General features: G+C 35.5%; 1 protein-coding gene across 3 annotated transcripts in view; it reads right to left on the reverse strand.

Annotated features, from left to right (window-relative positions):
* Positions 1-1,275: 1,275 nt before the first annotated feature.
* Positions 1,276-13,294, reverse strand: part of LOC114287267 (uncharacterized) — a 28,095-nt gene continuing 16,076 nt past the window's right edge. For 2 of the 3 annotated variants that reach the window (XM_082868725.1, XM_082868727.1), the window contains exons 9-14: positions 13,015-13,077; positions 12,683-12,749; positions 12,028-12,081; positions 11,858-11,947; positions 2,885-2,914; positions 1,276-2,034 (exon numbers count right to left, since the gene is read on the reverse strand). In XM_082868725.1, coding sequence (XP_082724851.1) covers positions 1,915-2,034; positions 2,885-2,914; positions 11,858-11,947; positions 12,028-12,081; positions 12,683-12,749; positions 13,015-13,077 — 424 coding nt within the window. In that variant the 3' untranslated portion in view covers positions 1,276-1,914. The remainder of the gene's footprint in view (positions 2,035-2,884; positions 2,915-11,857; positions 11,948-12,027; positions 12,082-12,682; positions 12,750-13,014; positions 13,078-13,294) is intronic. The other variant, XM_082868726.1, reaches the window with a different exon arrangement.

Below are 13,294 nucleotides of genomic sequence, written 5' to 3' on the forward strand. Positions count from 1 at the left end.
TTTTTTAACCAATTTTTTTGTCGTATAAAATAAACCTTTTGAGACCAAATTATTTTGTCTCTAAAAGTGTATTTATTAGTGATTTAAAATTGTGGCTAAAAGCTTTGTTTTTTATTTTTCAAAATGATCTTTTAGCGACTATTCTTACGACGATAAAAATTAGCTCATAAATGTTTTTTGCAACAAAATTTTTGCTTTTAGGAATCAAAAAATTTAATCTCCAAAACTCTTATATATTGTTGTGAATAAAAATGACAAACTACCATCTTTAGTTCCAAAAAACCAAAAAAAAAACTATTAAAGAAGGAAACAATCAAGAGTATTTCATTCATTAGTATGATTCAATAGACAATCGGATCTAACTCGGTATGGTTCGTATGATGAGTTCAATTGTTTTTACCAACTCAATTAAAACCAATAAGAAATTTGGGTAGGTTTAGTTTGGTTTTAAATGAGTTTAATTTTTTTCAGTTCTACTTTATAAAGAATAGTTTTTTAGTTTAATGTTAAAATGCTTAAATCATCAAAACTCAAAGTAAGTTTTCACTTCATGTAGTCATCAACCTTTTTAGGTCATGTTTGTTTGGGTAGACATGAGTTTGGGATTGGACTAATAGTTCAATAAAATTATTAATCCGATGTTTGGTTAAACAATTGAAGTAGGGACTAATTATTTTAAACTTGACTATTAGTTAAAATAGGATACATAATCCAACGGATTCGTAATCCTAGGACTATTAGTCATGAGAATGTTAATCCAGTCCGCCCAAACAAACATGGCCTTAGTGTAAGACCACGATTATCCTAGTCATTAAGGTGCTTTTCATATTAAATGTGACATTTGAGTTCAAATTTTCACAATATAGTTTCTCTTTCTAGGACTTCACTATGCAATCACATGAATGATAGAAAGTACCAAGACCCTAAAACAAGTGTTTGATTATCGAAAAGTTTATATACACAAAATTATTAAATTTTAAAAGAAAATTTAAAATGTAGATATCAGAAAGTAGGACCACTTTCGACGAAAATAATTAGCAGACTAGCAAATGAAAATACCTCTAAAAAAACTTGATCATACTGATATATACCTTCTTCATATTATTCTGTACGCCTCTTGTTGAAAACAATTCTATAAATTAGCCAAGAACATATTGTGCTATATAATAATAAATATTAACCTTACTACTTTGATTAACATAAAGCTCAAATCAAATCCATGGCAACCATGACCAAATAAATAAGAATCATCATCAAAACAATGAACAACCTTCATAATTAAAAAGCCAATAAATAAATAAAATTTATTTACGTCTGTATCATTTGTTTCAGACAATCCATTTTTCTTACAAACAAGTGCTGCCTATTCTAATTTACAGTGAGCGATAAAGTCCTTTGTGTAACTTGAAGGAATAAATGACAGAGATTAAAACAGTGACACAGTGCATGAGTCTCTAGCTAAATAATTTGGCATCCAAAGGTTCTTCAAGATTGTTGTGGGATCCTCACATCCTTCACGATTGAGGTTTCTATCCACTATTCCCATGTGATTTGTGGATTACAATGTACCTTCATGTCCATAAAGTAACCTCACTGTGCAAATCATAGACATTTTTCGATATTTTTTTGGGAGGTAAAATTCACTTTAACCCCGTGTTTTACTCAATTTGTGGTTTACCTTTGTGACATTTGAAAGTGAACACATAACATAACTTATTGTTAGCATGTTAACTTGGATAGACTATACGACGGTACACTTTAACCTACAAACCACATGAAAGTTATGCGGCTATTTCTAAATGACAGGGGACAAACAACACGGGGAGAGTAAACCACAGGTAAAGTGAAGTTTTCCCAAACTAATAAATCAATTGGTTGAGGTCTCTATTGCTTTCACATTACAAATTATGTACACTAATGGATTGTCTGGTTTGCAGGTTTTGGATAAGGATCAACCCAACATTTATCCTCCTCAACTGCATTATTCCATCTACTCTTGAAAGTCTGCATTTCAAATACAGACTGTTTCCTCACCTGCACACAAATCATCAATCACTACATGTTCCCCAAAGATGAGATGAGACACAGATGAATTAAAAGGGATGAAGTAAATCATCTATAGTAAAGATAATAGAATTTGTTGATCTTTGGAAATGTTAATAATTGATGTGAGCAAAATTATCAGTTTTTTTAGTATAGTCAGTCATTGTATTAGAGTCTAACGAAGAAGCACGGACAAGCGAAATCATTTGTCTTTAAAAAAAAAGTCCGGTCTATTATAAAAATCACATTTGTCAAATGTGATCAATTATGTGGCTACCAATATCTGATAAATCTAAGTTTCTGCATGGATGATCTGCTTGGCAGATTTTACAAAATGGACGGCTATGATCATTTCAGTGGGGCACAACAGGGCATGCTGTGCTAGGCCACAACTCATCCCAAATCCCAGAAATGGGCCCGGGGGATTCTCAGTTGATACAAAAATAATTAGAGAATGTGAATAATGAGCCACCGACAATAAACCTTGTTTTATGTTTTAAAAAAAAGAGTCGTGACAATGTTTGGGATGTTCTAAAAAGTCAGCTTTTTGGCTAAACAAGCCAAAAAGTCAAAAAACATGTTTGTCATCATGTGGAAAAGCCAAAAAGCCACAAAACTTATAGAACACGTGGGCTTTTTAGATTCTATATAAAAAAGTCAAAAAAGCAAAAAAACTAAAATAAAATAAACCACTGAAAAAAAGCCAAACCCAAACGAGCATCAACTACTTCACATTAGTGATTTAGTGTAGTGAGGGCATGCAAGTTAAAAGAACCAACAGAATCTACAAATTACTCTTGACAGCAGAGACACTTCATTATAGTAATACCAAGAAACTTACTTCAGTTCTAGCATCAACTCTGTGCAAATCCTGCAATTTCAAAGATAATAGGTTCTCAGTTATGGTCTGACAAGAAAAATAGTAAAAGAAAACATGTGTTTAAATCAGATGATAGTGAGTTTAAATCACATGTGTTTAAACTAACATGTGTTCAAATCCAGGAAAATTTATCGAATTTTTTTGACAAATAAGCCCAATTTCAAAAAGTTCACTTGTCTCAACTCAATTAGTTTAAACAATGATATACACAGTCTGCTTGAAACTCACTAACATGTCAAGTACTCAATGGTCAATGCTAGAGTGGGCACATAACAATGACCAATCAATATTCGACGCATCAGTCAGTTTAAATCAGTTTAACAATCATAAATCATGGCATATTTATTGATTGCTTTTGGGACAAATCTTGCCATGAAACTAACAGTATTCTGTCAACTCAATATCCATCCATGGCATTCTATAGGAAAATATCCACGAATTGGACAATTTGTACCTTTTGAAAAATCACTCCTTTTCAATACGTTTTCATTTCTGTTTTCTGTTTTCAGTTTTTGGAAATTTTGTTTTCGAAAACTGGTTTCAAAAAAAAAAAATTATTGAAAAAAAGTTATTAAGAAACACCAAAAATTTGTTTGCACAAAAATGAAAATATGTTGTTTTCGAGCTTTTTCATTGTTTTATTTCTGGAAACACGCAAACAAAAAAAAAAACCACAAAGAAAATGAAAACAAAACCAAACACGCATAACACTGCATCTAATCTGACGATTTTTTTGGTTTGAGATGAATGATTAGGTGCTTTATTAGTTTATTACTCAACCACATGAACAAGAACAAATAGTAGAAAAAAGACAATCCAAAAGTCAATGGTAGAGAGATGCACATGAAAGCAACCTGGTTAGGTGAAATCAATATTAGTTTGAACTAAAATAACAGAAAACTTCCCACCCTTAACAGCAAAATATAATGTTCTTCTTCAGCAGATAAACTATATTAAAAAACAGATTGATTGCTGGTTTTATTTCAGAACCAATAATACATATAGTTGGTTCAGAAAAAATGACAACGCAAAGTGGTTGGGAAGACAGTAAAACTTGTCCAATCAATGGCAAGATGGTGAGATCTACTTCCTTTGATGCTGAAAATGCAAGAAATTCAATGCTCTCTTGAATGGTGGCTAGTAAAAGGTCTCAAGATTAATCTTTTTGATCTTAATGAAATATAAGGAAAAAAACTCAAACCATTACGTGCCTCCAAAAAAGCCTAAATCTTGAAAACCGAACCAAGCCTTAAATCCTATCAAATGGGGTCGGTTACATTAATCTTTCTTTCCCACGCGGCTCTATCAAAAGCCATTTTGTTAGTCAAATTAAGTAGATTCATATCTCTATTTACAACGCTAGCCAACGTTAATCTAAGCCTACCCGGTCTCCTAACACTTTCATCTACCATCACTGCATCTCATCTCTTCATTACTGCCTCTGTTGGTCTCCGTTGAATATGACCAAACCATCTCAATCGATTCTCTCTCAATTTATCTTCTATCGGTGCTACTCTTACCCATTCCCGAATATACTCATTCCTAATTTTGTCTTGTCTAGTCTTGCCACATATATACCTTAGCATCTTTATCTTAGCAACACTCATCTTGTCTACATGTTGTTTCTTGGTTGCCCACCACTCTGTCCCAAACAACATCGATGGTCTAATAGCCGTTCTATAGAACTTACCTTTTAATCTAGTGGATATTCGTTTATCTCATAGTACCTCAGACGCACTTCTCCACTTACACCATCCGGCCTTAATCCTATGGACCACATCCGTATCGATCTCCCCCGCTGTTGTGATAATCGGCCACAAATAACGAAAATGTTCACTCTTAGGCAATTCTTGGTTCTCAATCTTCACTTATCCTCACTTATCCTCTGCTTTCATTGTTAATGTTACTAAATTTACACTTCATGTACTCTGTCTTAGTTCTGTTTATCTGGAATCCTTTAGATTCAAGTGCTTTTCTCCAAATATTCAACTTTGTGTTAACTCCTTTTCTAGTCCCATCCACTAGCACGATATCGTTTACAAAAAGCATACACCATGCACGTCATCTTGAATATTTCTCGTCAACTCATCCATAACTAAAACAAAAAGATAAGAACTTAAGGTAGAGCTTGGTGTAACCCTGCATTGATAGAAAATTCATTTGTCTCTCTAGCAGGTGATCTAATGGTGGTCACCACCCATTTATATATGTCCCTAATCACATCAATGTAACATTTTGTCACCCATTTCTTCTCTAACACCCACCATATTATATCATGAGGCACTCTATCATATGCTTTCTCAAGATCAATAAACACCATATGAATGTCACTTTTCTTTCCTCTGTATTTTTCTATTATTTTTCTCAAAAAATATATCGCTTTCATTGTTGACCTGTCAGGCATAAACTCAAATTGATTCTTTGATATCACTGTTATATCTCACAATCGGCATTCTATCACCCTCTCCCACACTTTCATTATATGACACATTAGCTTGATTCCTTTATAGTTGTTACAATTCTGGACATCTCCTTTATTCTTATAGATTGACACTAAAATACTCTTCCCCCACTCATCTGGCATGTTCCTAGTCAACAAAATTTTGCTAAACCTAATCAACCAAGCAATCCCTTTTTATCCAAACACTTCCAAGCTTCAATAGAGATATCATTAGGTCCTAAAGCCTTATTTGATTTCATCTTCTAGAGTGCAACCTTTACTTCAAAGTTCCTAATCCTGCGATAAAACCTATAATCTTGGTTTATCGTATTACTGGCTATTTCTTCCCCTATTGACGTACCTCCATGTTCCTCATTTAATAGTTTATCAAAACAGTTCTTCCATCTTTTCTTAATCTCTTCATCCTTCACCAATACCTTAGAATACTTACTCTTGATACACTTAACTTGATTAAAATCTCTAATTTTCCTCTCACGTATCTTAGCAAGTTTGTATACTCTCTTTTCTCCCTCCTTACTATCTGGTCTAGTGTATAGGTCATCATAAGCTTTCAACTTAGCCTCTCTCACTACTTTCTTGACCTCCTTATTAGCTAATCTATAGCTCTTAACGTTTTTCTCAGTTCTATCATTCTGTCGCTTTTTAAAGCACTCTTTTTTTGCCTTAACTACTGCTTGAACCTCTTCCCTCCACCACCAAGTTTCCCTAGAGCTGGGTCCCGTTCCTTTCGACTCTCCAAGCACTTTCCTTGAGACTCTCCTCATACAATTGGCCATCTAGCATCATCTTCCAAGTCCGAAGTACCTTCCTTATCCATTCTATTATTAAATATTTCTAGTTTATCCCCTTTTAAGTCCCACCATCTCGTCCTACAACGCCCACCATCATTCCTAGTTTGATATTGCCTTTCAAAACAAAAATCTAGTATCAAAATTCTATGTTGAGAGGCCAGACTCTCTCCAAGAATCACCGTATAATCATTGCATTTTAGGCAGTCCACTTTTCTCACTAAGAAGTAATGTATTTAGCTCTTCACTGACCCATTCTTAAAGGTTATCAAATGCTCTTCCCTCTTCTTATACATAGCATTGGCCACCACCAGGTCAAAAGCCAACACAAAATCTAAGATACTCTCTCTAGCCTCATTTCTATCACCAAAACCGTATCTACTATGCACCCTTTCATAGCCTCGTTTATCTATGCCTACATGGCCATTAAAATCTCCACCTATAACCAAGTTCTCTCCTACGGGTATCTCCTATAAGATCTCATCCATTTGCTCCCAAAAATCCCTCTTAGTCTGATCATCTAATCCTACTTGAGGGGAATAACGTTCACTATATTCCCTCCAATAACTAGTTTAACTAACATAATCCTATCCCATTTCCTAATGACCGCCACTACATTCTCCACAAGACCCTTGGCAATTATGATTCCTACCACATTCCCGCGTCTATCCTTACCATTATAATACAGTTTTAAATCGATATCCTCAATTTCCCTAGCTTTCTCACCCGTCCACTTAGTTTCTTGTACGCAAGCTATACTAACTCTCCTCGTAATCATAACATCTACCAATTTCATCGTCTTACCAGCAAGGTTGTTAAGATCGGGATCCTACTCAGGATTGTTTTGGGGGTCTGTCGGATCGGATCGTAGGATCGGATCGAGGATCGTAAAATCCTACTACAATGATAAAAAAATACAACAATTTTTATATGACTAAGTAATACTATCAATATATATATAGAATTAGTCTCAAAAAATTTGAATTGAAATCCAAATGTTCAAGTGATCAACACATCATTTATACAAAAATATATATATATATATCATATACAATTTACAGAAACAAAAAAAGAAAAGAAAAAAAAATAATAATAAGAGTATATATAATAATAATAATAATAATAATAATAATAATAATAATAATAATAATAAGAGCAAAAAAAAAAACAAAAAAAAAAAACAAAAACAAGCAACGAATTCTGTAACCAACCGTTCTCTGAAACACTCAGCAACCTATAACATGGCCTCGTCTTCCCGTTCAGCTACCCAGAATATGGCCTCTTCGTCCCGTGGTCTGCTCACTCTTTTTCCCGACCTCAACGAGTCAACAAGAGAGATAACTGGTGCGGTGGCCAGTGAACCTCAACCAAGCGCCTCTAGTTTTGCTCCGTTGAACTTTCCGATGCGGTCTGTGGAGCAAAAAATGGCGGTGCAAACTGATATTGAGGCCAATCAGTATACTTTGAAGTCATGCGTGGAAACCATGACTGCGGTCACAAATTTGTCGCACCGGCTGCAGAGCAGGACAAATGAGGTGCAACAGTTAAACTCCCAGCTGGCTCTGCTCCAACGCATGTATAAGGATGCGCGAGCAGAGATAAGTGTGCTAAAGGCAGAAAACAAGGAGCTGAAGCGAAAGGCCACCGTGATGTTCCGATTTGGAGGGCCGCCATATGCTGCAGTGGAGGAGCAGGGAGTAGTGATCATGCCCAGTGGAGTGGGAAACACGGAGGCAACACCGGCAAGGGCCGCCCAAGACGGAGGCAAAAAGAAAAGACTGGCGGCAGAGTAGAGAAGAAAAATCCCGCCTGTGGATGAAGTTGTTGGGGTTTTTTTTTTTTTTTTTTTTTTTTTTTTGGTGTGTAAAAGTGTGATCGGGGTTGTTCCCTGAGATGAATAAAATATGATTGGTTGGTGTTTGGTATTTTTTTTTATTTTTTTTTTTTTTGTAATTATCTTTCTTTTTTGTTTTATCAATGTTTCATTATTATACAATAAAATAAAATAAAATAAAATAAAAGTAGGAATAGAGAAAATATATTATAAGAAAATATATATATATAGATATATATATTAAAATAAAAGAAAAGTGTGAAATAGCGTGGATAGAACCAGCACATGGTTTTGGTTTTAGGATTCATTATTTTAAGATATATATAGATATTAAAATAAAAGAAAAGATGGGTGGTCAATAATAAAATAAAAGAAAGGAAAAGAGGGGGACAAAAGTTGATGGTTAGTTGGATGAAGAGAAAGTTGTCTTCTTCCTTTTTTTTTTTTTTTTGTTTGCCATCTTTTCTGTCTCACGAGGAACATCAGCTTTTGCAGAAAATGAAGAAGCTAATGACCCAGCAGGTCTTGTTATGAACTTCGAAAAAGATTCAAGTCCTCAAGCTGAAGACATCATCAAAGAACAAGGTAAGCTTCTCTACAAGCGCCACAAGAGCACGGCTGTCTCTTGGCTCAGAAACATCTTCCATGACTGTGCTGTTCAGTCATGTGATGCTTTACTACTGCTGGACTCAACAAGAAGGAGCTTATCTGAGAAGGAGACTGACAGGAGCTTTGGACTAAGGAACTTGAGGTACCTTGACACCATCAAAGAAGCTGTGGATAGAGAGTGCGAAGATGGTGATGTTGTGGGTGTTTACTGTGGCTTCGAGGGTTGGTAAGAGGAGGAGGGCGACCGACAATACTAGGGAATACAGCCCTTGGAGCAGCATCTCCGGCAAATCCAGCCTTAACCATTCCAGTTCCATTATTACAGACGAGTTCGACTTCGCCGCCGTTGTTGGTGGAGAGAGATAGACCCATCAAGAAGAGGACTGGCATCGCCACCAACACTACCACCTTTAACAGTGATGGCATGGCCGAAAGTTATATGGGTTGTTGGAAGAGGAGGACTACTAACGTGGGCTACAAAGCAAGACACAGAGAGAGATGAAGCTGGGTGGGTATGTAGAGGTCCGGCGGGCGGCCAAGGCGAGGCTGCCGCCCGCCGGTGAAGCAGAATTACTAACTTCTTAACCTCGCTCTGATACCATGTAAAAATTTATGTATTATTGATTGATTTATGTTGTTATAATCTGTCTATTACAAATGGTTCCTTATATAGATGTAGGTGTAGTGGAGTAGGTGAGGAGTAGGTGAGTGTAGTAGGTGAGTGTGAATTTATGTATTATTGATTGATTTATGTTGTTATAATCTGTCTATTACAAATGGTTCCTTATATAGATGTAGGTGTAGTGGAGTAGGTGAGGAGTAGGTGAGTGTAGTAGGTGAGTGTGTGGTAGGTGATGGTAAGTGTGTGGTAGGTGATGGTAAATTTTAACATTTATACAAATATATATATATATATATATATATCATATACAATTTACAGAAACAAAAAAAGAAAAGAAAAAAAAAATAATAATAAAGAGTATATATAATAATAATAATAATAATAAGAGCAAAAAAAAAAACAAAAACAAGCAACGAATTCAGTATATATATAATATAATAATAATAATAATAATAATAATAATAAGAGCAAAAAAAAACAAAACAAAAAAAACAAAAAAATAAAAACAAACAACGAATTCAGTATATATATATATATATATAATATACAAAATAACGTACCTGGTTCGTGAGAGGAAGATGCGAGGAAGATACAAAATAGAGCTGCGCAGTGAAGAAAGAAAAAGAAGAGAAGATCGAAAAGAGAGGAAGATTCGAAGACGAAGAAGAACAGCGAAGTGAGAGGAAGATGCGAAGAAGAAGAATAGCGTACCTGGTTTGTGGCTGCAAAATCTAAAATTTGATGTTGAATTTCTCTTTCCCCAAGTTGTATTGCCCTAATCGCAGGTCTGCTTCCTTTGTTTCTCTGCCTCTCTCTTTTTTTTGCTTATGATTTTGCTTTCAAGTTGATAAAAAACCCTTCAAATCTGGATCGCATGGAGTCGCGATCCAGATACGATCCCAACGATCCTTTCACGATCCCACCACAATCCTGATCTAGGGTCGATCCAAAGCACGAGTCGAATCGAATGATGTATATTGGATCATAGGATCGTACGATCCTACGATCCGGATCGCAATCTTAACAACCTTGCTTACCAGTTAAGGTTCCTATATTCCAAGCAAGGTTCTGGAAAGCAGTTGCGGTCGCCGTAACGGTGGCGGTGGCGGTGGCGGTGGCGCGGTTGTGGTTGCGGAGTGTAAAGGCCGTAGCGTAACGGTTGCGGTAACCGGAACCATGAATATTTTTATTTTTCGCACAATTTGAAAAAAACTTACCTATATGCATTTTTTTTTCCATGATCATATTTATTGGGTTTAAAATAAATATTGATAATTTTTGTAAATTTTTAGGTATGATCCAATATATTTCATATTTTTAAATCACTATAAACTGAGTTTTTACATTTTATTTTAATAATTAATGACTTCATATTATACAAAAAAAATCAATCAATTACTAACTATTATATATAAAAAAAACAATGACAAAAGTAAAAGAATAAATAAGAGCCTAAATATATATATACATATTTTAACCAAGCCAAATAGATAATGACCACAATTATTATTATTATTATTATTTTCAAACAATATATAGATAGACACACACAAACAAAATGGTTGAGTGATAGCAGCTAAATAGAATAGCATAGGTCTTACAGCTTCAACAAATCAATAACATGTTCTTCATCTTCCCTCATCTCTCTCTCTCTCTCTCTCTCTCTCTCTCTCTATCACTTGCTCCACCGTCTTCTCTTTTTATCTTCCTTTCTCTCTATCCCTCTTCCTCCATTTTTAGCTCTTTTTTTTGTGTGTTTTTTCAAAAGAAGCAGTTCGGAACCGTTACGTAACGGTACGTAACAGGCCGTTACAGCTGTTACAGCACCGTTACGACCGTTACGGCAACCGCTACAACCGACACACTTGTGAATCTCAATCACACTGCAAAAGCGGCCGTAACGGGTGGCGGTAACTACCACAACCGTTACGTAACGGCGTTACGTAACAGTTGCGGCCGCTTTTTAAAACCTTGATTCCAAGTGACTACCTATAGTCTTGGACTAACTTCTTTACCCGCGATCATCCAGAAAAACGCGAAAACCTTTGTCTATTTTTCACCTCACCCAGACGTCGATGCGGCGCCCCTTGCTCACTTTTTGAAACACCAGAAGGCAGGTGCAACGCATCACTTGAGGGGAACGACCTTGCATTTAAACGATTCAAAGAAGGATTCATTGTCATAAGGGATCCGAGCGGCTTTTTTTCATGTTGGCTGTCAGCTACCTAACACACAACCCTCCTCCTTTACCCAGGCTGGGGACCAGCGGAGTTGTTAATAATCCCGGCAGAGTTAGCCTAAATCTTGAAGAACGGAGATTTAAAACACTCACTAGGATGGGACAACTACTGATGCTGGATGAAACAGCCTCAAGATTAGTTAATTGTTTACATTGACTAATGTGATCGACACACAAAACAAAGCCTTATCATGTATGAGGGGTTGGTATTGGTGTCAACCTAAGAAGCACAAACAATTTTGGTGTTCCACTAATGTTTCATTTTGATATCTTAGGAAACAGAAACATTTCGGTCATTTCCTTTCTCATACATAGTTTTCAAGCTGTTAGTCTATCCCAACCCTAGAAATGAGTGCTCATAAAAATATAAGAATTGCATACCTTGTTACCATCTGAAACACCCAGTGTAGGAAGACCCAAATGAACTATAAACTCAGAGTCAACCACACCAATGTTTTTTGTCCGATCACCCTGTAAAAAAATGGTCCAAATGTCATTAGCATCCACAAGAAGATAGTCATACAAAGAAGTTTTAGGATTAGAAAAATTGCCTGTGCACAGTAACCAAGCTGCATATCCAGGCCCCATGCATGGATCAAGTCATTCTGTTGAGGTTCAAAACTCATTAGAAAACAATTACAACAGAGTCAAACAACAGCCATAGCTTGCGAAATAGAAAGTCTAGGAACATAGAAAACACATAGATGGATAGCATTTTACAAGATTTGTTAATGGGGCTCATTTTTGGAAAATCATGTCCATCAATCTATTTTCTATATTTGATCCTGTGTCTAACAAAATCAATCGGGGCACCACAACTCTCCTCATTATTGGCAAAAGGTTTACGTATTTAAGTTATAACAGGAGAGTATTTAAGTTATAACAGGAGAGTAACGTTGTACATAAACATATTTTTTGCCAGATTTTCTTACCACCGACACAAAAGAAGTGAGGACTACATTAATAAATACACATGGGACCATTGCCCTTGTGTCTACTAATAAGAAAATCTAGTAACAAATCCGATTATACATACCAAAAAAGAAATCCCATGTTACCATAATAAGCAAAGTAAGTGAAACTGAAACCTCATGGAAATCCTAAATCATTCTTAGTATTTTAGCTCACTCATTGTCCCAGACAAATATTAACAATTCACACATTATGATCTTGTTATGCACTCACTTCGAAAAAAATACCCTATACCTGGATCATATACCAAGTGCATCGCCAAGCTGCTCTAGAGAATACCGGTGCCATAATTTCCACCCAACTGCAGAAGAAGTTTTGTTAAATTGCATAAGTACATAACTTCTCTTTTCTGGGTGGGTACAATCGATGAGTTTTGTTTCTAAATTTTTTTTTTTTTTTTTTTTTTTTCCTGAAAACAATTAACTTTTTAGGAAACAACAAAAAGTTGTTTTCGCACAATAATGAAAAAGATGAGTGTTTTTGAAAACATTAAAAATGAAAATAAAAAACAAAAATAAAGAAAGCAAAAACACAACCAAACAAAGACAGGGGTTGTGATACTCTACCCCACACATGGAGGAGCTGTGCTGTTATCATCGCACCTTCCACCGCCATTTTTATAGAACCTTCTGTTCAAGACATAGATAAGAAAAGCTAAGATGAATTGAAGTTTCTAAATTTGTAAGTATAATAGCATATTGTTATCTAAATAGAGAATCTCCAATCCCAGTAATATGGGATCCAGTAACCACACAAGACAAAGTAGTAGAACAAGTAATGTCTGCGGGAAGATAAAAAGCAGCAATGAACTCCAGCAGCAGGTGAAAGCCTTGACCAATTTGTTGG

Source organism: Camellia sinensis, chromosome 5 (assembly GCF_055761805.1).
Source record: "Camellia sinensis isolate YWXY chromosome 5, ASM5576180v1, whole genome shotgun sequence".
Lineage (NCBI taxonomy): Eukaryota > Viridiplantae > Streptophyta > Magnoliopsida > Ericales > Theaceae > Camellia > Camellia sinensis.